This window comes from Megalops cyprinoides, chromosome 15 (assembly GCF_013368585.1).
Source record: "Megalops cyprinoides isolate fMegCyp1 chromosome 15, fMegCyp1.pri, whole genome shotgun sequence".
Classification (NCBI taxonomy): domain Eukaryota; kingdom Metazoa; phylum Chordata; class Actinopteri; order Elopiformes; family Megalopidae; genus Megalops; species Megalops cyprinoides.
Window position 1 is genome coordinate 27337239 of NC_050597.1, and position 27663 is coordinate 27364901.

The following is a 27663-nucleotide window of genomic DNA, read 5'->3' on the forward strand; positions in this document are numbered from 1 at the left end:
GAATTGAACCGGGTCAATTCTGTGATGCAGTATTTCAAACTAGAGTGGATAATCAATATTGACTTATTGTTTAGTCAAAAGCATGTTGGGGGGGGGGCAGCCTGGGGGGAAGCTTGGTGTCTGTAAGAGTAGTGAGGGAAAGCGAACCAATGAAACAAACCACGGACTGCAAAGCTCACAATAACTTGCACTGTGGAAAAATGGGCATAGGAAACCACAGCGACCACAACCTGGCTGGCGGCACAGATCCAAATTCTGAGGTTTAAGCTGAGCAGCCATTTATTTTGCGTGATTAATTCCTTATGCAACACAAGTTAACCGCCTTAACCTCTGAACACAGGCATGACCCTCATCGGGAGAGGAAGACTTACAGTGAGGTTACAAATCACTCTCAAGTCCAATGGCTCATCATAATTTATTTTTTTATGCTAAAATGTACAGCATATTTGAAGTGACTGACTAAAAAGTTAACTCATAAATACAAGACTGCCATTCTGTCCTATTGTACACATAGCCAGAATTCCCCACTTGTCCCATCAGGCACTCTTTACAGGTACAAAGGCTACAAAAAAGCCATATAAACAGACACAAATACAATTAGCTCTTTACATGCTGTTTGCTTCGTTTGGTCTATACAGAGGCTACCATTCTACACTTTTTTGTAAAATATAAATCCAATGATTTATAAAGATAGAAAAAAAATCTACAGATGGAATGAAAGTGTAAGTTTAAAGGCATTTTCATAAAATGGCAACTTTGGACTAAAATTTACGGTCGTTATAATCTTATTTTTATGCTTTCCGCCACGCATTCTTTGAAATGGTTTAGAATTGTACGCGTACAAACACTGAGATATGCTTTATTAATCCGACAGGAATCAGTTTGCATTATAAAACAGAAAGCTGCCTCTTTTAAGGAAATTTGTTACAAAAAGTCATGAATTATACACATTTAGCAATAAAACCTTTCAAGCTTAACAACTGAAATGGGACAAAGTTTACAATTGTTTTTTGTGTGTTTTTGTGTGTTTTTTTTTTTACAGCATTAGAATTAACAAAAATATAATTTCATTTTTCCTCCCTGTACAGGGAAAACCAAATCAAGGCCATACATTTAAAAAGATGGCTTGCTGTTAACCACAACACTCATACAGTACTACTTCGATGCACTGTCACCAACAAAGACGTCGTAGCATGCTAAGTGTCACTTGACCAAAAAGAAGAAGAGGAAAATAAAAGTACAATAATTTAAATATATAAAGGCATGAGTATAGAACAAAACTAAATTTCAGAACTGTTTGGACAGGTACACTTAAAAGGCTCTAATGTCCAATAATGTATTTGTAGCAGGCACATTCTACGGCTCACCTCTGAAGCCTTCCCCCACTGCAGCGTGCTATTAAGGGCTGCACTCATGGAAGGAGATTAATGCTAACCCAATACATTTTCATTTTAATGACGTAAGGCTTCCTTAAAAACAGGAAATAGGAAATAACAAATAAAACAAGCTCAGGATTTTTGCCATCAAGAAAGATTTTCCTTTCTTTTTTTGCATCCTTACCAAGTGCTGGTTTCTTCAGAAAAAAAACAAAAACAACTCCAGGCAAGATTGTGCATATCGAAAACAATATGCGCTTAAGAAGAATAAACACGGTTAGAAAACCAACGAAACAAAGCAAAACGAAACTAGCGTCTCATGAAGGTCCCGTTTAAGGGCTGCTTCGACATGCCCGTGTTCATATAGCCGTGGTGGCTTGCTGGAGTGTACATCATGTTGCCGTGAGGTGGGGCCTGCATAGGCTGCTGGGAGTATGCCTGCGTTCCCATCATGCCCATCTGCATAGAGTACTGTGGCGACTGGTTCATGTAGGCGTGATTCCCATGGTAGCCGCTGTTCATCATGGGCTGGGTCATGCGGTACCCGTTCATGGCGTTGAGGGGCGCCATGTTCACGTTCATGGAGTTGACGTTGACGTTGTAGGCCGGTGCCGGCATGAGGTTGACGCCCACGTTCATGCGCTGCATGGCCAGGGTCCTGCCGGGGGCCTGCATGGCCACGGCCTGCGGCCCGCGCCCGTACATCTGCTGCTGGTGGTGGGGCAGCGGCGCCGACTTGGAGCGCATGGACGCCGCGTGGCTCTTGGCCGCCATCTGCGTCTGGAGCCGCTGCGAGGGCGGGATGCCGATGTTGGCCGAGCCCATGTTGCGCTGCAGCATCATGGGCGGGGCGCTCAGGTTGGGGGGCGGGGTCATGGTGGCCTGTGTCTGGGGGCCGCCGGGGACACCATGCGGGGACTGGGCCAGCGGCACCAGGCCCGAGTTGGCCAGCGGCGAGGACAGGGGGACGCTGCTGGCGTAGGAGGTGATGGGGTGCGGCGCCGGGTGGTTGAAGGGCAGCGGGTGGTCCATCAGGCCGTTGGTCAGCTGCTGCAGCTTGGCCAGGCTGAAGGTGGCCGAGGGCTGCGGGTAGTGGCCCCCGCCATAGTCCGCCTGGCCCATCCGGTCGTAGAGGCCCAGGTTGGGGTTGCCGGACTCGGGGATGTCTGGCAGCTGCATGGGGGGGCCGAAGTTGGTGGGCATGCCGCAGTGGGACAACTGCTGGTGGCTGTTGCTGGGAGGGCGCTCCACCACGCACCCCTGCGGGGACTTGACCCCGCAGCTCTGCGGGGAGTTCATGCTGTTCTGCTGGATCATGCCGCAGCCCCCGCCCGCGGCGGCCATCTGCTGGGTGACGGCGCAGCTGCTCTGGGGCAGGCCGCCGGAGGGCAGGCTGCCGTAGGAGCAGCTGCTCTGGGAGGAGCCGGCCCCGCAGATGCTGCCCCCCAGCGTCGAGTCGTAGCTGCTGGGGTTCTCGTAGTTCTCCGTAGTGCTCTCAATGCTGCCCAGGTCGCTGAAGCCGCTGTCCACCACCTGCTGCGAGTGGTCTGAGACGGACGGGACGTCCATCATGGGGCTGGTGTCCATGTTCTGCAGGGAGGGCACGGAGATGGCGCTGTGGTCGGGGCTGATCTGCGCGTAGCCGCTGTCCAGGAGCGGCACGGCGGGGCTGCTGACCGAGCGCACCGACTGGCCCGGGTGCGAGTGCACCGACGACACCGGGCTGCTGTGGTCCGACTGCTGGCCCTCGTCCGCGTGGGCCATGGGGGGGCTGCGGTCCACGTGCGCATACCGCTGCAGGCTCCGGCACGCCTCCTGCGTCTCCGCGCAGTCCTGGAAGCCGCCGTCCCGCTCCGCCTCCCGGGTGAGTGACTGCACCGCCCGCACCGTCTCCGAGTCGATCTCGGCGCAGGCGGCGTGGTCCTCTTTCATCAAGGGGCCCAAGGGCTCCCTCTCTTTCAGGGGGAGGTCAGGGCTGCTGTCCTCCTCGGACTCGGAGTCCAGGGCGTGGTCCGAGTCCACCATGTTGTCCCGGACGTCTTCTTCCATGTTGGGGGTGGTCTGGCCGCCGCAGGTCACGGCCGGGTCGTCCTGGCATCGCTCCTCACTGTTCGTATCATCGTCGTCTTCTAAAAAAGGGGCGGGGTACTCCGGCTCCTCCTTGGAGGGCTCCGCCGCGTTCTCCTTCTCCAGCTCCGTGGAGTCGACGTGGCTGTCGTCCTCGTCGTCCGCGTCGTGATCCTCGTTGTGCACGGGCTCCTCTTCATCCTCCTCCTCATCCTCGTGCTCGTGCTCCTCCGCCCGCGTGCTGCACCCCCGCTCTCCAGCCTCGTCCTCGCCGTCCTCCCGGCTGTTGTCGGCGGCGGCGTTCTCCGGGTTGCCCGGGCTGCCGTCGTGGCTGATCGTGTCGAGGACGGGGGAGCCCGGCTTGTCGAAGAAGTCGTCCGCCTTCCTGGGCGGCAGCTCCTCGGGGCACTGCGAGTCGGACAGTAGCTTCTCCAGCTCGGCGTCCAGGGGGGGCGCGTCCCTGCAGGCCTCGCCGTCCTCCTCCGTGATGGCAGGGGCCGTCCCCTGCCGCTCCCTGGGCTCCTCTGGCACAATCTGGTGGTCGGCTTCCATGGGCGTTTCAGGCGGGGTGTAGAGGTTGAGCTTGAAGCCCATCTTCCTCTCCTTCTTCAGCCTCCACTTGGGAGGGCCACGTTTGACGCCCTTGGGCCAGCCCTTCTTGCGCTTGACGGGCTGGGGGTTACCCTCCTTCGCCAGGCCACCGGGGTCTGCCAGACAACACCACAGGAAAACACATAGAGCAGAGAGATGAGGGTCAGGAGAGTTTGCCTGTTTGCCGATTAGCTTATGTTTGACATCTCAATGACATTTGTTTGACAAGTGTAAAGTATGCAAAGAACATCTGCTCAAAACACACCCATTCTTTAGCACATGTTCTTCTTAATGCCACAGAGCGCAAGCACACTGTTAGACACAAAATTATTACTGAAACAGACTAAATGAAAAAAAAGCACAAAACTAGTGTTAGGAACATGAGCCAAACTCAGGTGTAAGAAGTGAAGATGACAATAATGTAATTTAATGTAAGATGTGTCTCAGTGCCCAATTGGCCCTTTTACCCCAGCAGTTCGGAGAAACAATGTATCATGAATATAATCATTGCAAGGCTATGCAGGGTTGCAAGCTGGAAAAGACGTGGCCCTCCGACTCATTATCTTATTGAAAATAATAAATCAGGTTACCTTCCGTTTTGTCCTTGTCTCCGCCTTCGCTTCGGTATCTGTGATTGTCATCGTCTGCTCTGCCCGGCATCCTCTTCCACACCCTCCGGAGTCTGTTCCCTGCCACCTCGCCCGTCTCACAGGCCAGGTTCGCGGGTGACGCCGGCCTCTCATCCTCCGAGTTCTCGAACGGCTCGTTCAGCACCTCTGTCGTCTCAGAAATGGTCTCCGTGGTGACGCTGCTGTTGATCCGCTTTCGTTTCCGGCCTCTCTTCCGGCGGACTATCAGCGGCCTCTGACAGGAAAAATAAATAAATAAAGATTGAGAATTAAAACATCCAGCCTCGCTCGGTGTTGGGTCTCACACAGGAACGCAGGACTCAGCAGTTTAATGGTCTTCGGCAGGCCATAAAAATTCTTTTCGATCCTTAACACTGAAATTGAGCAGTCTGGAGATGGGAAGCTAGATTCTGGACAGGGCGCATACCTACAAGCCTGAGTGGATGTAAATATAGGGTAATGTGACCGCATTTTGGCCGGGCTACTTCATGAAAAAATGCAAAACACCCCGTCGCGTTGACCACAACGGCTGAATGGCAGCCCTTTTGGGGATCCGTCTGCAACCCCAAATGAGGTATGCGAGATCCTTCAAACCACAAGCCGTTCATACATGCTCTTTCCTGTATTCCACGTGCTCTGTCACAATGCACAATGGAAACGATTCACTTTTTTTCATTGGAGTAAAAGACCTGGATTTTCAAATCCATCTGCAAGATTGCTAAATAAAAGTCTTGGATTAAAGCGCACCAAGTATCACCACAAAGACTGCGAGAAGAACAAGGCTTGACACGACCTCATTGGACAGAATATCTGCTGCAATATTCTTTTCATGCACAAGGGGGCAGTGAACTATAAACAAAGCTGTCAGTTAAAGATGAGCACACCAGTAAAGCCTTCTTGTTTTCACACAGTCTTCATCTATCATCTATGGCACGGCAAATAAACTGACCGACTCTCCGGATGAAACAGAAAAGGTCCCTTTCAGAGAAGAACAGAGAAGGACTCGTACAGCATCCCAAGACTCTGACTTTTGGTTTACTGCAAGCCACCAGTCCAAAGTTTTATTTGTTTTTTTCTATTTTTTTTTGTTTGCTCACTTATAAATACACATAACCACAACATTACAATTTTCCGAAACGGGCTCAACTGACAACTGTCACTTGTCATAAAGAGAAATGTGTTTAGAGAGGGGCAGAGCAGGACACAGGGCTATAAAAATGCTGAACAGGGGAAAAAACTGCAGGGTAGGCGACAGACTGCAGGACTCTACACAGCAGTTAAACCTCACTGTGTCCTTGTGATACGATTTCAACAAATGGATACAAATACTGCACAATTTAAAAAAGTATGAAAATATCATTATTGCACTTGAATCCTCTTAATTATACACTATGGATCAGTGTTTTTCCTGGACTTTTACCAGGAATGCTCAACCCTAGCCCTGCAAGGCCTTAATGTCTGCAGGAATTCTTACCAACCAGCCCCTTGATGAATAAATTTAACTTCTCTCCCTGTTTCTGAGAGTGTCAGTCATTGAGTATCTTCTCTTTTTGTGCCTTTCCTTTTCACCCAGTTTGAAAGACTGCTCTTCTTTTTACTACACCCCTCTGTTTGAGCATGACCACTGTAGCAAGATGACTACCATCTGCCAATACGCTCACACACACCCATGTCCTGTCTTCACACACTTCACACCCAAGTCCCACACTGCTCCACAACAGAGCTAACAGAGTGGAGGATAGGCACTGGTGTCATTGGAGCAGCTTGCAGGTGCCTGGCGAGCCACTACAGGGTGCCACAGGGAGGGCAAGATGAATGCAGCTATGGCTAACAGAGCCAACTGTGTTCCCCTTCTACAGAACCCTGGTGGCTGCAGTGAATGACAGAGCTTACGCTCAGGTCTATGTGATGCAACCTGTGCACAAAAAGCACCTTAAACTGGTGAGCAATCTACCATGACCTGGGAAGTCCTCATTGAGGTAAATGATCTATGTCACCTGTGGGGAAGAAGGCAAACCAACAGATCCATGTGAAATACCAGCAGCCGTGTGTGTGTGTGTGTGTGTGTGTGTTACCTTTCTTTTGAAGCCCGAGACGACCTGGCCCTTGGCCTCGTCCTCATCCTCGCTGCTGTCCTCACTGTTCTGAACGTCCCTCTCGGCCACCGTGGGATAGCAGTCCGGCGACCTCCGGTACGAGTTCTTGCACCGCACCTTGGCGAGAGGCGGCCTGGCGCCGCGAGTGGCCGCCCGCGCCTCCGGCTCTCCTCTCTCCCGGCTCCAGTCCTGCTCCGCCAGGTGGTCACCCTGCAGTAAAGGGGGAACGAGGGCCGGGGGGGGGGGGGGGGGGGGGGGGAGGTTAGGAGCAGCGAGCCGCAGCACTGACACGACCGGCCCCATGAAAATTTGATTCGCTTACCTAAATGCCTATTTTAATCCCCGCGAGGCTTTTAACTGGCAGATCATGTCTTGATTAGCCGCTGGTCTCGCGCAGACATTTACTGCGAGCAGCCATGGATGACTGCATTACATGGGATGTTTATGGCCATCAATAATGTAGTGAATTGATTTAGGTCGTACAGCACTGCATTAGATGCTGAGCGATGCTAAAAATACCCTGGCCCATAAATGAACTCGGTCTGGACTTGGAAAGCAAAACAGTGATATTTTACAGAATCTGGAAAAGTAACCAGCTGGAAATAGGTCCATGTTCAGCGTCTGTTTATAAAACGACCCACCTGAACTGATCATCTGCACATCATATCCATATATACCTTGTGGATTATATAAATGTAAGTAGGGGTCAGCTTTAAAATTACATCCCTGCAACAGCAACCGGACACCTCCATTCCATTCTGCATGCAAAATATATACAAAACATCAAGATAATCAGCATATGAGTATGACCCCTCATCTTGGACATTCTGTTGTATAAATGTCCTGTATCTTCATCTGCGGTTACCTTCAGTGTTGGCTCAGCAACATAATGCATCACTGACAGCCTTCTCCTGAGAGTTAACACAGGCCTCTCAGTAGAACTGGCTTGAAATGTAGCTTGAAGAGCTAATGGCCATGCAATTTTATATACAGGGAAAAAGACGACAATAGCAAAATCAAGTGGATTTTTTAAGACTAAAAGAGCTGTGGATGCATATTCTGACATAATTCATTCTATGTAAAATATGTAATTTGTGTCTTACTAGCCTGCACAGAGTCTGGCTATTAAAACCAAACATGCCGTCAACAACATTTGGACACCTTCAGCTGAGCATTTTGTATTCACGTATTGTATTTGTATTTTTGTATTTTTTGTATTTATATTGTTTTCACGATATTCCAATGTTTAGAATTTTGACAATTTCTATAACAACAGAGAACAGAATAGGAAGTAGACAGTAGAACTCATAGGTGGGGCAGCCTTTCCACATGCATTAGCTATAAACAGCACTTGACACATACAGTACAGAGAAAGTAATGCACGCCGATACCCATTCGATTGCTGGCCTGATGCTAGCAAGGGCGCTTGTCTGCAGACATGCAAATGGGTTTTACAGGAACGGAATGGGGCACAAGAGAGAGGATAACGAACGCACCTCCGTCTCTCCTTCGCTGTCCTCGTCCGCATGCACGTTGCCGGGGCCGTTGGGCGGAGACCACCGAAGGCAGGTCGGGTCCACCTCGTTCACTCGAGGGTTCTCCTTCAGCCTCTCCACGTGCTTCTGAATCAGCCGGTCTCTGCGGACGATGACGAACCTGGGGACAAAAACAAGAGGGTGCTTTACATCTCGGCAGCGCGCGAGAATTCAGCTAGCAGGTTTGAAAGTCGCTCCTTTGTGAAAAGAAACAGTTAGCAAAGGACAAGTCGTTGGCAGTTGACACTCGGTCACTTAAGAGGACAGCGATTCTGGAGTATCCACAAACACTTTGTTACCCAGTTTACACAAAATGGAGTATGTGCCTGCTGGTGTTGAGTCCTTCAGTCTGAACGAGTCAAATTATTGAAACCCGGCCCCTCAAGAACCATGGATCCTGCAATGCCGCTGCACAGTAATGAGGTAGTCCTGAGAGGCAATATCTGATTGGGAGTGGGGGCATAATTTGAATTCTGGGAACTGTAATGGCTCTTCAGCCGAGAGCGGGGCAAACACTCTCCTCTCAAACAAAATCATGAGGCGGCAAAACTCGTGAGGCGGGGGGGGTGGCACACCTGCCGCCCTGCACGTCGATCATGTTGAGCTGCTGGAGGGTGGTGGCGATGTCGTGCGGGCACATCCCGGTGGCCCGGCTCATCCCCTTGATGCTGACGTGCTTCTGCGGGTGGCCGTGCAGGTACTCCAGGATGACGCTCTTCCAGTACGCCAAGTAGGACAGGCGACCCAGATCGGAGAGCGGCTTCTCGGGGGAGCCAGCTTGTCCTTCCTGCCTCGAGAGCAAATAACCTAGAAAAAATATATAATAAATAAATAAACCCCAGATGAAGAGAAGTAGAAGTTTAACGCAGATCTCACTTGAAAATTAAAACAAAAAAAGAACAAACTTTTTTGTATTGGGTTTTTAATATATATAAATACATATATATATATATATATACACATTTTGAGCATGGATGATTTTGTATAAATCTTACATTAAACCACAATGCATATTCACAGATTTTCTGATACAAATGTAGGCCGCATTACATACAGAAGGAGCAAAGCTTTGTTCCACCTTGAAAGAGCATAAAAGAGGTAGAGCAATCTATTTTTCACTCCTTCAACCTCTGTCAGACCTTATGATGCATGCTGGGAAGGGCATCAGAGGAGGCTGTTGTGGGGGGTGGGGGAGTATGGGCAAGGGAAAAGAAACGCAGACGCACAGAGCTTTCTGAAAAGAGCAGCTGGGTGTCACTGCTCACAAAAGCACTGCCCTTATGAAACGAGCCACATGGCAGTTAGGTATATAGACAACAACATTTCAGACAAGTCCGTAGCTGTTTTTTTTTTTTGGGGGGTGGGGTGGGGTGGTGGGATTGGGAGAACAGCAACAACAACAACAACAACCATCAAACCACTGCATTCTGTAAGCATTTTCAACTGGCTTTGTCATAGAATTTCCACACAGAGCCTGTGCGGATAACATCTTTACCGCTCAAGGGCATTTCCCAGCCTACCCAGTGGCGGGCAGAAGATGCTAATCCATCAAGTCAATCTGCATCATCACTACCACAGGCTCTCCCACTGTACTGCACTTTCCTACAGGCAAACGCAACATAACGGCCTGCTGGGTAGCTTGTTTTCATTTCATCTAATCTAACAAACTACAAATCAAATACCATACAGGCTATTCATTTCAAATATACACTATATGGACAAAAGTATTCTGACGCCTGACCATTACATCTTATTCAAATACATATACTTTAATATGGAGTTGGTCCCCCTTTTGCAGCTATAACAGCTTCCACTCTTCTTGGAAGGCTTTCCACAAGATTTTGGAGTGTTTCTGTGGGAATTTCTGCCCATTCATTCTGTAGAGCATTTATGAGGTCAGGCACTGATGTTGGACGAGAAGGCCTGGCTCGCAATCTCCGTTCCAGTTCATCCCAAAGGTGCTCGATGGGGCTGAGATCAGGGCTCTGTGCGGGCCAGTCAAGTTCTTCCACACCGAACTCATCAAACCATGTCTTAATAGTCCTTGCTTTGTGCACTGGGGCACAGTCATGTTAGAAAAGGGTCTTCCCCAAACTGTTGCCACAAAGTTGGAAGCATAGCACTGTCCAAAATGTCTTGGTATGCTGAAGCATTAAGATTGCCCTTCACTGGAGATAAGGGGCCCAGCCCAAACCCCGGAAAACAGGTGTGGCCAAATACTTTTGTCCATATAATAATTATTTAAATATATTTAATATACACAAGTAAATTGCATCTATATTGAAAATTATTGATCCTGTAAATTTCAGCATCAGAAGAATCATTTTCCCACAAGATGTTGTTTATAACACAAAAATTTTGTTGAGTTTGAGTTACAATAAAAGTGTAATGTTTCCACAGCAGAGAAAGTATTCTTAACAGAAGCATAAAATTAACCGTGACTGTCAGTGACCGGCTACCATTTTGAACACTGGCCACAACCCTCTGCTCTCCCACAATCCTCATCTCTGTCATTTGCACCTTCTCAGCATATTTGATTTTCATTAGAAATAGCATGCCTCATAAAGACTGTCGCCATATGTATACCCCCACCGTGTCTTCCACATAAAGCCTTCTGAGACAACGATGGGCCGCAACAAATCCAAACATACAGAACGCCTTGGGCGCCGACTGATTATTATGCAGACGGCGAGTTCCGGAATCTGGATTCACCACAGGTCTGCGTTCAAAGGCTTCACCGGAACTGACCCTCTTGCCTTGATTTACTCAGGTATGGCTAAAATAACAACTGATGCAGAATGGGCGCCGAACCGAAGTGGAGAGGAGCCGTCAGCTCCAGCCTAATTTTCAGGTAGCGATCAAAGCGGGCTTGTTACTGGGAAAAAAACACAGAAATGGCTTCAGGTGCTTTTGCTGTGCAGAAAGTTCTCGATACAACCTGCGGCCGTTTGTTTTATTAATACCAGCTCATAAATGAATTCACAGACAGCAAGATAGACTCCCCCGCCCCCGACTCACGGCTGTACAAAACCAAGCAAGCATATCATGTACTTAGAAATACATTAAGCAACTTACTGAAATCAATAAGAAACCTCCCAAATCCTTGCCTTTGGTACTGGGGCATGATCATTATACAGGAGACGTTGTACTTCTGCTGGCAGAGCTTTTCCTGGGGGAAGGAGAAACACACCGAGTATGTCAAAGCTCTGCTGAAGCTGGCAAACTGCTGCACCTCCTATCTGGAACACACACAGATCCATATGCATACCGGCTGGTGCAGCACACATTTTCAGGAGAACTACGTATTTCAGAAGTGATCCCCTCGAGTACCTAGTATTCTCTTGACAGTTACTGCAAAAATACCAAACCCCTAAAAAACCAATTAACACAGGCGCTTTCTGCTTTACAACTGCTGCTCCACTGCCACAATCTGCTTGCTAAGCTACACAGTTTTTACATTATGTTCCATTATTCACTTGATTAGTGTAACATCTTTATCCTGGGTAGCTTAAATCACTTAAGTGCTTTTCATAAAATAGATGTGTGGACATTTTTTAATGAAGCAGGTCAAGGGAAGAACTTCCCACCCAGTGTCTTACAGAACTTCACTTCTTGTCATCACATCCACCAGTATTTTTGGCTAAAAGACCTTTCTCAGAGCAAAGACAGGTGTTATGCCTCTCTCCTTTCCACAGACTTTTCAGACACACTAAACCACAACCATCTCCACTGTGACCAACCTTAAAAACCAATCCAATGCTCAAGTACACACAGTACCTTAATAAACAGACAGTATTCAATATGTACACTCAACTATCACTACGCTGTTGCATCATGAAAAATATCAACTTCATTTCAATCTTACAAAAACAATCCGGTAATTTATCATTTACTAAAACACAATGGTCTAATAATGGTGAATGGAATACACATAACCACCGAACAGTCATTTTACATTCAGCAACAAACCCCTCATAAAGACCCCTCAGTGTGAATTGTCGTGGAAATCCCAAACACCTCCCCCTCCTTTTTATTGGCACGGGCGAAACTCGGATGAAGTACTGTCCCTCTGGTAAAAGCAGCAGTGTTTGTCAGGGACTGAACCTGCAGCCCCGATGACTTCAGGTTCAGTCCCTGACCCCTGTGTCTCACTGTTTCCTTTAGTGTTCCCAACACTACAGTCAACCATGTAACACTACATTACGTTAGCTTAGCACATGCGCTTATGAAGGGCCACTTACATGGCTCACAATTTTCACAAGGTATCCATTCATACAGCAAAGATGTAGCAGCAGAGCTCCCCCGGAACTGTACCAGCACCCGTTGGGATATGAACTGTACTCTTCACCACCACATTGCAGACACTGGAGGTCTTTACCTTCGAAAAGTACCCGACAAGATGGCAGCCCTTCGCGTCGTTTTTGGTGAGGACGTAAAAGAGGAAAGGTTCCACATCGTAGTACAGAGTTTTGTGGTCCAGAAACAGCTTGGCCAGCAAGCAGAGGTTTTGGCAGAAAATTTTGCTGACGTTGCCGTCAACCTAAACAGCAGAGGACAGGAAGGGTTTGATTTTCAGTCTGTTCTTTTGACAAATGTCATTCGCGGCAATACATACAGCAAACAAGAGATCACAAAATTTAGAGTACTAAACACACCAAGAGCAACTGTATCAAAGCACCACTATTATGACCTAACCCCTTAATTAAAAGTCACTTCATTAGCAACTAGGAATAGAAGAATTCATCGTATGTCTGTGAGCAGTAATGAATGGATACTGTACCACAAGAAGACATGATGACTACAGTGGCAGAGGATAAACTAGCACAGAGTCTGCTAACTACAGATTACAGTAAAAATCTGTAGTTAGCAGACTCGTCAAACAAACCAAAAGAATTATGTATATATTGGTAGACAAAAAATAAACTTTAAATATACTTCAAATCATTTTAATATGCACTTTGAATAAATGCCGTTTTAATTTTAAATAAAGGAATTACATTCCACATTTTGGACATTTTATTTTGTCACACATCAAACATATAGGTCTAAAGGAGACAGCTTTGTATCCCAGAGGAAGCCTCCTCATAGCCTTCTAATATTTGACATATTCCCTGCTGTTAGAGGGTTAGAAAGGTCTCTTCTTGTCTGTGTGTCATGTCAACAGAGATGTAGTAATATATCTATAAAAATGTGCATCAGTCCCTTCCATAACATCAATTCCAACCCAGGTCATAACCATTTCAGTAAACACAACAAAAAAAAACAACCTTGAACTATTTTTCCTAAACATCAGTATTTCTGCGTGGGACCTCTTAATGCGGGTTTGCACCGGATTAGAGCACTTATTCAATCTCAAAAAGCAAGACTGACCTCGAACACAGAAAGGTCACCCTTTCGGTAGATCTCGTTGGCGGGCGGGTGGAACCAGCCGCACTTCTTGGAATGCCTCTGCAGAATGTTACGGCCTCTCATGTACTTCAGACAGAACTCGCACAGGTAGAGCCTCTGCAACCTGTGGGAGGACGGCTGAGGCATTAGCATCTGTACAGCAGGCCTGCTCAACAGACCACGTGCACCAAGCCAGACTGACTTAATGGAGCACAAAACTTGTAGTATGTTTTTTTTTTTACTACACTTTTCTTCCATTAACACATATGAAGCACTTTTCTGTCGTAAACACAAAACATATGCACAATAGCTAATCTGACAATCCAAGAAAAGGAAGGGAGGAAAGCAAAATATTTGTGACATGTTTTTATTCCCGGTTTGTTCCACTATTCACCTACAGTAGCAGGGGCTTTCAAATATACAATTATTCAAGAGCCTTAGAGCTATAATCTAGCTTCACTCTTGCTAGAGAAAGAGCCACCTAAGCAATTTCACAGCACCACCAAGTCCTTCGCTATGTAAAACAATCTTTGTGATGCAACCCTCATGCAGAAAATGTCGGAAGATGTTATGAGAACGTTACCTTGAATATTCGGGTGGATAAGGTGATGAGTACCAAGTCTGTATTTCGTACTTCCCAAACTCAATGACAGCAGGATGCCGTCCACAATCTGCACTGTTCGCACACCCGGATTTCTGAGGAATCAGACAAGGCAATGGGAAATAGGTCCTCAACAGGAACAGGACACTTCAAGAAGTTCACAGAGCTAGTGGTGCTGAAAAATGACCATTTTAGCCATATGACCCGTAGCAATGTAGCACTGCACTTTTACCCCTGCACAAACCACCCACAGTTGGCAGGTCTGCTATTTCTACAGCATTCAGCCAGGCAGAAGCAGTCTCAGGTATTGCTTTCTTTGTGTGTCCTTGAGACCAGCCAGACGAGATAAGTGAGGATCGAGCCTTTCCTTTAACGGCAGACAGCTTCCCTGGCAGTTTCTGCCGGCTGCAGATGTACCTGGGAGTAACACTGGTGGCATGCGAGTCTGAAAGTCCGTACCTGTGCCGCGAGATCCTGCACTCGCTTAAACACGTCCAGGTCCTCTTCCGTCACGCTCCCGTCCGCCATGGCCGCCCTCGCCGCTCCGGCCTCTTGCTGCTGCGGGGGCTTCGGGTCGCCGCCTCCTGTCCGACAAAAACCACATCTGTGTCAGAGGCGGGGCGCGGAACGCCGTGAGCTCAGCTGTACCACACAGCACTCAAAGACTTAACGTTCCCCGCCTGCTCTTTGTCGTTCATGTTCGGAGGATTCTCTGCATTTTCAGGCAGAGGTGTAAATTCCAGCAGGGCTTTGGGTGTCGAGTGAGACGCAAAACTGCGAAAAAATGTAAACAGCCCCAGTCGATTCCCCACGAGGAGCGTAGCTGAGGATAAAGTGAAAAGATACGCTTTAGCGTATCCTCGAATGATTCCACGTAGCTACCGCTGTGCGCCAAATCAAGCCAAAGGGGACGCTCTTGTGGGGGAACGAATCAAGTGCTTCTATGAGGAAAATAAGGTATTAGCCCTCATCAGACACACAGCCTTACATAAATGGTAGAATGCTATATCGGCTACACGGCGCACCACTTAACCACTCAGTAATCCAGGAGGGCTCCCCTGTTCTCAGGATGAGAGATTTCCATCATTTGTTGATAATTATTGAGTCCAAACATAATTAATTTAATCGAAAGTTGTAAATTTTCACCATCACCCTCGATGAAAATAAGTGATACAGAATCATAATCCTATACGTTGAGAATTCCGCTTAATTGTTTATTCTTCTGCAGTAAAGATTCATTGTTGGGGATTTAAGGTTAGTTCTCTTCAGTCTGAGACAACAATGCCTCTGGCTTGCCTAATTCAAGCAATTTAATTAGAGCAAAATTCAGGAATGCTTTTAAAATTTCATCCATCTGCTCAGAATTGAGTGAGTGTCTTATTTTTCTCATGTCCTTGAAACACAGTTCTGAAATTCAAATAGCCTAAAATTGTGAAAACAGCAAAATCAAAGATGAAACAACGAAATAAACAAGTCTGCCACAGTGCAAGTCTTAACGATCCTTTTGTTAGATGGTAAATGAGGATTCTCATCATCCAGCTAAAAGACACACTGCACATGTTACCAGGCTGCTTCAACGACCATCTTCCTGGAAGAGAGCCTATTTGAGAAAACTAGACCAGGGCTGTACTTTCTTTGTCTCATCATCATTTCTGGCTCTTATCGTGGTCCTCCTGACCTCCTGCTGTGGTCACACTGCAAAACCACAGGCTGCCAGTGGGATCCACGTAATATTTTTCTAATATTTTCCATCTACACGTTTCTGAATATGAAGGCTATCACACATGGCAGTTGAACCCACATGATCTCTTTTAATACCCACTGGACAGACAAATGTGGGCATCCACATGCACTTGTCTCCTAGACTTCAACATCGCAAGGCAGTTCAAACTAGGTTAGCCGTTAATTAACTGGCTTTCCCCAAACCCCATAGATCCACACTCAGCGCATCAAAAACTCCTCTTTGTTGCAATCAAACAGCACACTCAAGAACGATTCACTGCAATTTGTCACAAAAATCAATCAACTCATGTGGCGGCGGACAGGAACTCGGGGTGAAAATGAGAGGGGGCAGAACTCTTGTGGAAAGCTAAGCAGAGGAGAAGAGTGGAGCGGGGAGACCTCTAGATTCAGCGACAGTCATTGCTAGAGGGCAATCCCACTGTCAGCACTACTGCAGAGGAGGAAAGAGAGGGCGAGAATGAACATACTCTGCTGGCCATGCACTATGACGAAGCCGCTAGCAGCTACGTACAGGGAAGCAGCTCTTATGGCGCTAAAAGACTAAAAGGCAAAACAAAATAAACATTAAAATAATAGCAAAAGACTGATGGTATAGTCAGCTGAAAAAACATTCTTGATGTTAGCGAATCAGCATTAAGAGGAAACAAACAAAAAAGGCGCAGGTGACTTTTCTCTGTGGACGTTTCTTTTTTTTTTTTTTTTTTTTCTCCACGCCTCTCAGCAAAGTTAAGAAAAAAAGAAAAGGAAAAAAATGGCAAGAGCTACAGTGAGGTTTACTGTATTGGACAGGATGCGGGTTTTTGTCAGAGCCACGGGTCCGTTGCTTACCGTCGTCATGTTCGGGCTTAACTCTTCTGTCTGCAGCACGGCTGCCCTTCCCTGGTGTGGGGGTCCCCTTCTGAGGGGTCACTTTATATTTTAACCTGCCTAGCACCCTGCGCCTTTTCAGGAAGGCCGTTCGTTTGAAATGGGCGGCTGCCTTAAAGGGCCGTCCCCTCGGCAAGCCCCACCCACAGGAAGACGAGTGGGGCGCCAGCCTACTCTTAACTTCCTTCTTCCCGTGGAGCTGGGGGTAAGTTTTGGACGTGGAAGACAGGTCCGCCTTTCGGCGCATGCGCTTGGGCGGTGCATAACTAGGGAGCCCCTTTTTCCGGGACTGTCCCTGAGTGGTGAAGATATGAGAGAGTCCGTCAAAAAGTCCCTTTAGCTGGTTGTTGCTGGAGAAGCCGCTAAGGGAGGGCACGCTTGATTGGCTGGAAGAGCTGAGGGGGGAGTGGGCAGAGGCGGAGCCATTGGATTTCTGGGAAGTGGGGCTCTGTCCAGGCAAAGGGGTGGGGTTTGGGAGGGCACAGAGAGGGGGGGTTAGCGTCTGAGCGGTACCTGGGGCTGTCTTGCCGGAATGGGAAGTGCATGGTCGTTTCTGAAGGCCCCGCTTCCTCGGCCGATAGTGCTTTGAGGGATCTACCGTTTCGGTGCGGGACCTGCGGCCAACAGGCGAGGGCGTGAAAAATTTGGAGAGCCCGTCAATGAGACCTTTGGTTTTCTTGTTAATGGTGGGAGCGGACGGGGATGTGACCGGGGGGTATTTGGGGTCGTCGCCCACCCAACAGGGGTCTGCGATGGCCAATCTGCTTCTTGAGTCCTTCACAGATACAGAATGACTGGGTGAGGGTGTAGTACAGACTATAATCTTTTGACCCCTACCAGGTGACCCCCTTCCAGCCAGTGCTATCATGGATCCTTCTCCACTGGTTACAGACCTGAGGAGAAAACAAACATTAAAAAAAACCGTCACAAAAAGAAAACACTGCTCTAACTAAAATTTGATACCTACCATTTAAAATGCACCTACAACTGTTCTCTGAAAAATGATCAATAATTTACTCATGGGAGACTGAAGTGACATATTAATAAAGTGCAACAAGTCAATTATGTGAAAAATAAACCACAGGAATGTTGGATATGATATAAATGGTCTGTAGAAGGGTGCCCCGCACACACAGACACTGACATACAAATACAAAAACACACACATTGTATAAAGTGCATCATGGTCCAGTTATTTTTACAAACCACATGCCTTCCACGGGTATATTTCCCTGACCCTTAGCTCCCTTTCGGCAAACATTCCCGACAGAACTCGTACCCGACAGAACTCGAGGAAAAGCTGCATTCAGCAAAAAACCAATTCCAACAAAGATGCAGGTTAGGAATGGTAGAAACAAATGATGGTTTGAGGCAAAGAATGCAGTCCTGCATCCCAGCCGCCTCGGTAATGTTAAACAGCAGTGGACATGGCACTGCAACGGTCAACTGAAGGGAGAGGCTACTGCAAACAGGCCGCTGCCCGCAGAGACGAGTAAAGAAAAAGTGTGTAAGACATGGGGTACAGGTGCAGAATAGAAACCTTTAAAAAGAGGAACGGAGAGAAAGCACATAACACGGAGGGGGTGGTACAGCCGCAAAGGGGCTGAACAGAAACCTTAAAAATTCTGACGCTTCGGGGCAGAGAGATAAAATGGACAGGGTTCACTGGCATCACAGGCGCTTAGAGGATCAAAGAGGAGAGAAAAAGCGAGCGGTCACGATTTTGGAAATCCACCACAGCAGGACCTCTCCAGACTCTGTGAGGAGGACGCCTGAGGCTAAGTGTGAGAAATGGCCGAATCCATTGACGGGTAAATCAAATCTGCACTTAAATATTGGAAGAACCGTTTGACTACGGCCACAATCTGCACAACCAGAGCTTTTCTGAAACTCGGTATGACATAAACTTTAAAACGTACATGAGTTATCAGACTGTTGGATATAAATCACTCCTCTATTGATTAGTAGTTGACAAGACGGTCAAATCCAATATGCTCTCAAGAATTCATACCAAAGAGTACCCTTTACCATTTTATTGGGTTTATAAAACGCTTGCTGATTTGATGTTGAATGGTTGCGGTCAACATACATTGTCCGTTGCTTGAGCATTTTTTTAGGCCTTCCTATTGGCTTTGCATATCGTCGTTTGATCTGTGCGGCCCTCTTGTGCAGCAGCCCGTTCTCCTTCTCCTTCGGCCGACAGACTTGGCAGATCCACATCCCTGGAAGAGGTCCAAGCGTACAGTGTATTAGGCGGGCTCATCAATTCAAAACGACACAAATTCATTTGAGATATGGCTTTTTAATGCTGAGCACCTCAGAGAAACGCTCTCACTTGAACGGGACTACCCTCTCCTGCACAAAAGGAAAATCTGCTGAGAGAAACGTCGGACCAATTTGCCGTCCACCGAGATGGACTTAATAGCCCCTTTTGAAGGCGAGATCATGTTGCATTAGCATCTCTTCCAAAAGCACAATTCAAGAATTAGCAAACCTGTGCTGCAATACCGCCGGTCGCAAATCTCTTGTAGGACACTTGAGTATTCCAAGTGCATATACAGTGTGTGAAGTACAAGAGGAGATTTAAAAGGAGGCTTTTCAGTCACTGCGGGTCCTTCTCTTTGAGGGGTACATTTCTCACCGAGACCAAAGAGGCAGAAACAAGCCTCTTTACCTTTTGGCATTCTGGCAAGCGGTGGATCGCAGCACTCCATGTGGAATCCCCGATCACAGGAGTCGCAGAACAGCATTTCATCCTGAAAGAGAAGGGAAAGTGCAAAGAAAATAATGGGTGGATGGACAAATGAATGGATGGGTGGATGAGAAGACAGCCCTGAGCAGACACCAACTCAAAGAACGTTCATTGTAAGAGATGAACTGGGATAAGGCTAAGATAGGCCAACCCCAAAAAAAAAATCATAATTTTGACAATTATTTCAAATAAAAACACATTTTATATTACGTTGTATCATTTTAATGGTAATTCATAAAAAATGTAAATATGTATGTATTTTTAACCATCCTTAACAAATTCCTAACCGTCCTTAAAATTATGCTAAAAATTAATTAGAAAAGTAATGCTACACTCTTAACACTGTCACTAAAAAACAACAACATTTAGTCAGTAAACTCATTTTTACACAAGCCAGTGAACATAATACAAATTACAGTGCGTTTTTCCCTCGCTATTGTTTACACTCAATTTATCTGTACTGTGCAAAGCTATTTTCAGATCCTTCAGCTTAATATTTACAAGTTAATGGGATCTTCAAACTGCTCTTAACATGTGAATACAAAATCCATTAAAGCTAAATGGTTTCACTCACAGCGGAGATGTACAATCACTGCCAATTATATGAAGCTAAACAGTTGTGTTTGCTGGTGTGCGGTAGAAGGGAACCTGACTTACAGCGTTTTTCCCCTGAATCTGACAGGAGCTGCAGGTTTTGCACTCGATGCATTGCCACCGCAGCGCCTTAACGTTTGCGGTCAACTCGGGGGAGAACTTCAGACACGACGGGTGACCTTTAGGAAATGTAATGGCAAAAATTAGCCCTGTGCACTCCTATATTCAATGGCTGGGGTGTATTCTACTGCAGGGAGCCAATGCATCATTATAACACAAGACAAACGAACCTTTTAGGCTGAAACCCGCATAACTATTTAAGGAAACGCTGAATGGATTGCAATGCAAACAAATATTACTCATAAGGTTAAAAAGTGCATGTGTGGTTTTCATTACCCATTAAAATGGGTTTCGTTAACAGAACGCGACCTAACCGCGAAGCGCTAAAGTTAAATATTTACGCGCCGCGTCGATGTTGCCGAGAGTGCGCGTGATCTCGCTCCAAGCTCCGTGTTTAAAAGCATTGTATTACCAAACACATTCAAGCAGCTAATTAAAGATAATTCGATCTTAACGAGGCAGAAACGTTTGCCGTAATGGAGGTCGATTCATTAAAGTCACGTAAAAGCTTGCGTTCACCTCCTCGCACTCACTTCCCCGGTTTTAAACACAGCTGTTCGACAGCAGAAAGCGCATTTTTCTATACAGCGCATGGTTAATGAAAACCACCTTAATGCTATTTAGTCAAATTCAGGCAATAAAAATGTCACCGGGAGAACAATTCCACGTGGCATTTAGAATAATCGTCCAAAACAAATTACTGCATTAGAGAGGTAATTTAATGGAAGGCTGGCAATATTGTTTGAAGAGGGAACAAGAAAAAAAACAGTAAAGGAAAATGTCAAGAATCTGTGGCAGCATATGACATATCTTTGCGCCTCAGTTCCGTCACCAAATATGACTCAAAGACAGGCGTGTTTTACCATCTGTTTGAATGAAGATTGCACTGAATAAAATCCCACCCTAAGCCATTTCACTTCATTCACAGCCTCTAATAACCTCATACGTGACACTGGGGGGAAATTAATGAATGAATCATTGAATCTATTAAAGAGTAGAAAGCAAATTTATTCTATGGCAAATGACATGGATGAGTCCTACGCCGCCCACGGTATATTTGTGAAGGAGGCCCTCTTCAAACTTCATGCAATTATTTTTAAATTGCAATTACCAAATAAGCTCAAATTTATTAATACATTAATGTAAATACATTAGCACTATGAAAATCTTTTCCAAATAACCTGTGGACATGCACACTACAGTACAGCTTTGGCACAAATCCATTAGCTAAGCTAAAAAATACAAATACAAATTTCTCCAGCACTTCAGCACAGCGACAGTCAAGGTGTTCAGCCTCTGTGAACACAATTAATCCCCATTTATAGAAAGGGTAACCGCAGGGAAGGAAAAAAACTCGGTGAGAAAGAACCAACAAGCTAACATTTAGCAGCTGCCTCTCATTACCGCCATCACATTCGCATTCACAGGGTCTCCGGCTGCCTTGGGTGGCAGACCTCAGGCGCCCGTGCCAAAACTCGCCGCCTCGGTGAGCCAAGCCCTGCTGCCATGCCGCGGGGGCAGGCGGGGCGGGGAGCGGGGGGCGGTGGCAGACTTACCGCTGCTCCCGCAGTCGGCGCATGACAGCAGCTCCTCTGGCCTCTTGTCCCGGTTGGACTCCTTGGTGCCCAGGCAGAAGCTGCAGATGGGGATGGGGTCGGCGCGAGGCTGGCGGGAGAGGACAGCGCTGTTAGCTCACACTTGCGTCCTGTCGCCTGAAAGGACACTCTTATCCAGAGCGAGTGGCAGAGCACAAGGACACTACAATGCTTCTCACAGCCACACAATCAACAGCACAATACGAAAACCACAGACCGCATTAGGAACACACGTCAGTCCATCACACAGCGCTGTAAAACCAGTGTTAACATAAATACAGACCTGTTATAATAATAATAATGATCATAAAAAAAAACATTTCAACAACAAGTTCGATGGCCTCTGGTAATACACCAGGAAAGGAAAGATTTCAGTGTTATGATTAAGTAGGGGAGCGAAGATGCGGTCTGAAGAGAAGGCTCAAACTCAGGTGAGACAGAACCAGGACAGTGACTGGAGACAAGGATGAGTGAATTGCACTACAAACCCTGCACCAGAGTCTTGGACGCTGAACACAAATGAATACCTGACACCCAGCCAGATGGACTGTGTGGAGAATCACGAGCGAATCGAAAAAGGCCTCCAACATTGACTGCAGAATGGAGCGAGTGGGGTTCATTTTCGACCCCCAAGTTCATTTCAAAGTAACTAGCTGGAGTCTCCTCAGCTGGTGGCGAATTTCTGGCCCGACTTCTGGAAAGGGCACCATAGCCATGAAGGTAGTATTACCATTCTGACGGGCACTCTACCAAGGACTGGTAACTCTTCTGCTGGGCAACATTAAAATACCTTAGAACTCAGTCTTTGTGTGAAATTGCTTAAAATTCCATTTCTGAATGCAACACGGTGTGCAGGAGACCCTGGAGACCCAGGAGAGCATTCACGGGGAATGTATTCTTCAGATGTCTGCAAATAGGGAAATCTGCATTTACTCTACTGTACCGATTACAGACTTCAGGAGGGATTTGTTCCTGACACGCAAAAAAACATTCGTTGTGATGTAATAATGCAAGGATGCCTGATTGCTATGTGTGTTTACCAGTGGCGGAGGTTGAGCTGGAAACAGGGGAAGCCCGAACGCTACCTTTAAATCTATCATTACTTTCAACTTGTTCCCCTTTAGTCTCCTTGATTAACAATAAAACAAATAATTCACAAAATAATCGACACCAATCGCATAATTAAAATAAATGATTACGCTCGTGAAACACCGCAGATTGTCTGAAATTTGTGTGCTATTGCGAAAGCTACAGCATGAGATTGCTTAATTAACAAGGATGGCAATTTGAATAATTAAGTGGCAAGTAATCCCAAAGCTTTCTCTTTTATGTTTCACATTATAGCTTTCTTGTGTTACAAAATTCAAATTACAAAACGGAGCTAAATTTAGTTAAATCTTTTTAAATTACTGAGAATAAACTTATAGGTTAGGTTGAGCGCAATGAACAATAACGTTTAGAACACAGACCTCACAAAAGCTGTGTTGTGTCATGAGCATTTAACATAATTTAAATTGATAAATGCCATCCTTGTTAAATAAACAATCTCATGTTGTAGCTTTCACAAGCACACAAACTACAGACAATCTGCGCTGTTTCATGAGCATTATCATTTATTCTAATTATGCGATTAGTGTTGATTATTCTGTGAATTATTTGTTTTATTGTTAATCAAGGAGGATAAAGGGGAACAGGTTGAAAGTAATGATAGATTTAAAAGGTAGTGTTCGGGCTTCCCCTGTTTCCAGCTCACCCGCCGCCAGTGGTGTTTACCTAATAATGCTTTACACACTCCTAATATCTGAGCAAAATGTTTGGGTGTAGGCGCTGGTGTGGTGTGGGGTGGTGTTCTGTGGCCAGAGACAGAAGCCGGGAACAGTGGGCGCTGCCTGACAAGAAAACCCGACAGCCAGCGCAGCTGATTGGTCAACGCCAAAGGGTCGCTCCGCATTTGTGGTTTGTTGTGCAACGAAGCCTGCGCTGAGGACGGGCCTGTGCGAATGCGCCGGATGCTGGTGCCGCCACATGCTCAGAGCCCACGCTCCGACATGAGTCTGCAGGCCGGGCACGCTGGCACCTCCCCGCTGGTGAAGTGCTCTCCGAATGTCACATCTTAAAGTGAAACCCCTGCAAAGAGGTGCTAGTTTTCTTTTTACTACAACTTTCGCACGTGGGATCGGCCGAGTCAACTCCTCACGGCCTTTCTGAGAATAGATGCCTTTCTGGTAATAGACAGATGACTAGATTTCTTCCTTTTCTGTAATTTGTCTACTTGCATTCATCCCCCTTTTTCACCCAAATGTTAGTAGTTGCTAATAATACACTGAAGGTCCTCAGACTCCTCACCCACCTCGGTGACTGCTGAACCCAGTGTAATGCAAACTCTTGTGTCACTTTGCTAAAATGAAATCTATATTTAAAGTTAAAAATCAATGCATTTTGGCATCAAAGCCTTCATCAGGGTTACACACTACACAGGTAGAAGGTAATACTTATAAAAGTTTGGAAGGCATATTCAAAATTAAGAGCACTCAAGAGAGAGATCGATTAAAACAATGGAGGTAATCATTTAATAATATTTGTATACGTGTGTAAAATAAAAAGGACCAAAGAAAACTGAAATTGTAGGTCACGTCGTAACTGGCAAACCCATTCAGGAGATTAGGATGATATATATGTTGCCTACTGCAACCATTGTTCAATACTTACAATACAATACAAATCCCACAGTGCACCAGGAGGCAATGATCTTCAGAGGAGAGCTCCATCCTCTTAATGCTAGCTGGATAACTCTCAGGACCCACAGGAGTCCCAAGGTGCCAAGAGTGGAGTAACAAGAGGAGCCTGGGCAACCTACCCACCCTTATCCCTTGAGGAACAAAGCCCATTTGTTCTGCCCATTGTGGGTCACTGTTGGCACATGACACGGCCAGTTTCTGAGCCAGGGTTGTAGAGCTCAGCCTGCACCCGGAACAAGCACTTTTATTCTGAGCCACTTGGGGGTCCAAGGTGACTGGATTTGTATTCAATCCCAAAAACACTAATACCACAGCTGTATCATTGCCAGGTGCAGACTTACTCATATGAAAAAATATAAAGAAAATATATTTTAGAGAACACATTTTTTTAGCTCAATAAATACATTTAAATATGTAAATCCTTGCTGTTGTGGTATATTCTGACTTCTGTTAATATTTTAAAAACACTATATGGCCAAAAGTATGTGGCCATCCCTCCTAATTATTAAGTTCAGGTGTTTCAGTCACACCAATTGTTAACAGGTGCATAAAATCAAGCACATAGCCATGCAATCTCCACAGACAAACCTTGGAAGTAGAATGGGTCGTACTGGAGAGTTCAGTGACTTTAAACGTGGCACTGTCATAGGATGCCATCTTTGCCACAAGTCAGTTCGCGAAATTTCTGCCCTGCTAGATCTGCCCCGGTCAACTGTAAGTGCTATTATGGTCAAATGGAAGCGTCTAGGAGCAACAACAGCTCAGCCACGAAGTGGTAGACCACGCAAACTTACAGAGCGGGGCCGCCGAGTGCTGAAGCACGTAGCATGTAAAAACCGCTTATCCTCTGTTCTCACTACAGAGCTGTGTCTATCTGTCTCTGGCTGCAACATCAGCACAAGAACTGTGTGTCGGGAGCTTCATGAAATGGGTTGCCATGGCCGAGCAGCTGCACACAAGCCCAACATCACTATGTGCAATGACAAGCAATGGCTGGAGCGGTGCAAAGCACGCTGCCACTGGACTCTGGAGCAGTAGAAACGCATTCTCTGGAGTGATGAATCACACTTCACTATCTGGCAGTCTGATGGATGAATCTGGGTTTGGCAGATGCCAGGAGAGCGCTACCTACCGGAATACACAGTGCCTACTGTAAAGTTTGGTGGAACACGGATAATGGTCTGGGGCTGTTTTTCAGGGTTTGGCTAGGCCCTTTAGTTCCAGTGAAGGGTAACATTAATGCTACAGCATACAAAGACATTTTAGAAAATTGTATGCTTCCAACTTTGTGGCAAAAGTTTGGGGAAGGCCCTTTCCTGTTCCAGCATGACTGTGCCCCTGTGCACAAAGCAACGTCCATAAAGACGTGGTTTGATGAGTATGGTGTGGAGGAACTCCAGTGGCCCGCACAGAGCCCTGATCTCAACCCCATTCATCACCTTCGGGATGAATTAGAACGATGATTGTGAGCCAGGCCTTCTCGTCCAACATCAGTGCCTGACCTCACAAATGCTCTTTTGGCTGAATGGGCACAAATTCCCACAGACACACTCCAGGATCTTGTGGAAAGCCTTCCCAGAAGAGTGGAGGCTGTTATAGCTGCAAAGGGGGGGGGGGGGGGGGGGGCACTCCATATTAATGCCCATGGTTTTGGAATGGGATGTCCAATAAGCTCATATAGGTGTGATGGTCAGGTGTCCACATACTTTTGACCATATAGTGTAGTAGTAGTAGTATGTAGCATTTATATTCTGCAATATATTCTTGGGCTGCACAATGTATTTCTCAATATATTACAATACATTTAATGTACATATGGAAAAATACTTACACAACCATTGCTAGACCCCTAACACACAAATGCCCCCCCTCCATTTTCTGCTGTGTTATTTGACATTTAGGCAAATATTTCTCTACAAGTCAGGCCACACCATTTCCATAAAACAGATCACAGCTGAAAGGCAACAGGATTACAGCACGCGCCAATGTTAATACTCCTCGGGACGTGAGCGGAAATGAGAGAATAATAGAATAACAGAATAACACGGCCATGACTTGAGTGCAATAAACCAGATTAGAACATGATTATGTGGAAGTGCGATTTGTATCGTATTTAGCGGTCTTGCCGTGAGCCTCTCGGAGGATGGCTGTTAATGGACCCGGGCAGACGCTGTGCCCAAGGTGTGACGCAAATAAACCCGATTCGCTACGTGCAGCAATACTGATGCTTAGCAGAATCAACCCAGGCTGATCCCGGCTGCCACCGACATGCAGAATCATTGATCTTAAGTAACAGACTCGGAGAGCGCAGCAGTCACAAAAGACCATTTGTGAATATTTACTTAGGGTTTGGATCCGTTGGCACGTGGAAGCGTAGCTGGATTAATGATGCTGTGTATTAGTATGCTCCAGCACCCCTGCTGTGCCAATTCATTTCCACCACCCCCCCCCCCCCACCCCCCTTCTCGGAAAACATCTGCAGGTGCATGCAGACTGTAGGTCTGTGCATTTTTCTCACTTTCATTACTGCCTTCAATCAATACAAAAACGCCGCATTACAAACTGCTAAAATAATAATGTAATAATCGCTGTACACATGTACAACTGTACTCCAGAGATGACGCCAGCAAACAAAATGATATGAATAGCGCTGCCACGTTCCCAGTTAGTGAGGGCAATGCGGTTATCCATACTAGGGTTTGGTGATGCCCCCCCCCCCCCCCCCCCCCCCCAAATGCTTTTATATTTAAACTTCTTTGAATTGTGAATTTTCTGCTTTCTCAGCCAACTCCCATTTCTAAATTCTGCAATACCATGCATTTCCTCAGAGCAAAATGTTTGTGTCATAATGAAATCTAGCTGTGCGCATCTTGCCCCTTTGCTCTCTACTATAACACTATAAACCGCTCTGGCTAGCCAGGCAGTCCAACATTAGGACAAAGCTATTTTGCTGTGATAATGGGAAAGGAAC

The 27663-nt window shown here is 46.4% G+C and overlaps 1 protein-coding gene across 3 annotated transcripts in view; it reads right to left on the reverse strand.

The window, feature by feature from the left end:
* Positions 1 to 1581: 1581 nt before the first annotated feature.
* LOC118789736 (histone acetyltransferase KAT6B-like) overlaps positions 1582 to 27663 on the reverse strand; it is a 43379-nt gene continuing 17297 nt past the window's right edge. For 2 of the 3 annotated variants that reach the window (XM_036546320.1, XM_036546321.1), the window contains 15 exons: positions 21916 to 22024; positions 20303 to 20418; positions 19568 to 19649; positions 18983 to 19115; positions 16855 to 17786; positions 14743 to 14867; positions 14266 to 14378; positions 13665 to 13806; positions 12673 to 12834; positions 11370 to 11463; positions 8870 to 9101; positions 8256 to 8415; positions 6739 to 6969; positions 4625 to 4898; positions 1582 to 4150 (listed from right to left, as the gene is read on the reverse strand). In XM_036546320.1, the coding sequence (XP_036402213.1) occupies positions 1686 to 4150; positions 4625 to 4898; positions 6739 to 6969; positions 8256 to 8415; positions 8870 to 9101; positions 11370 to 11463; positions 12673 to 12834; positions 13665 to 13806; positions 14266 to 14378; positions 14743 to 14867; positions 16855 to 17786; positions 18983 to 19115; positions 19568 to 19649; positions 20303 to 20418; positions 21916 to 22024 (5370 nt within the window). In that variant the 3' untranslated portion in view covers positions 1582 to 1685. The remainder of the gene's footprint in view (positions 4151 to 4624; positions 4899 to 6738; positions 6970 to 8255; positions 8416 to 8869; positions 9102 to 11369; positions 11464 to 12672; positions 12835 to 13664; positions 13807 to 14265; positions 14379 to 14742; positions 14868 to 16854; positions 17787 to 18982; positions 19116 to 19567; positions 19650 to 20302; positions 20419 to 21915; positions 22025 to 27663) is intronic. The other variant, XM_036546322.1, reaches the window with a different exon arrangement.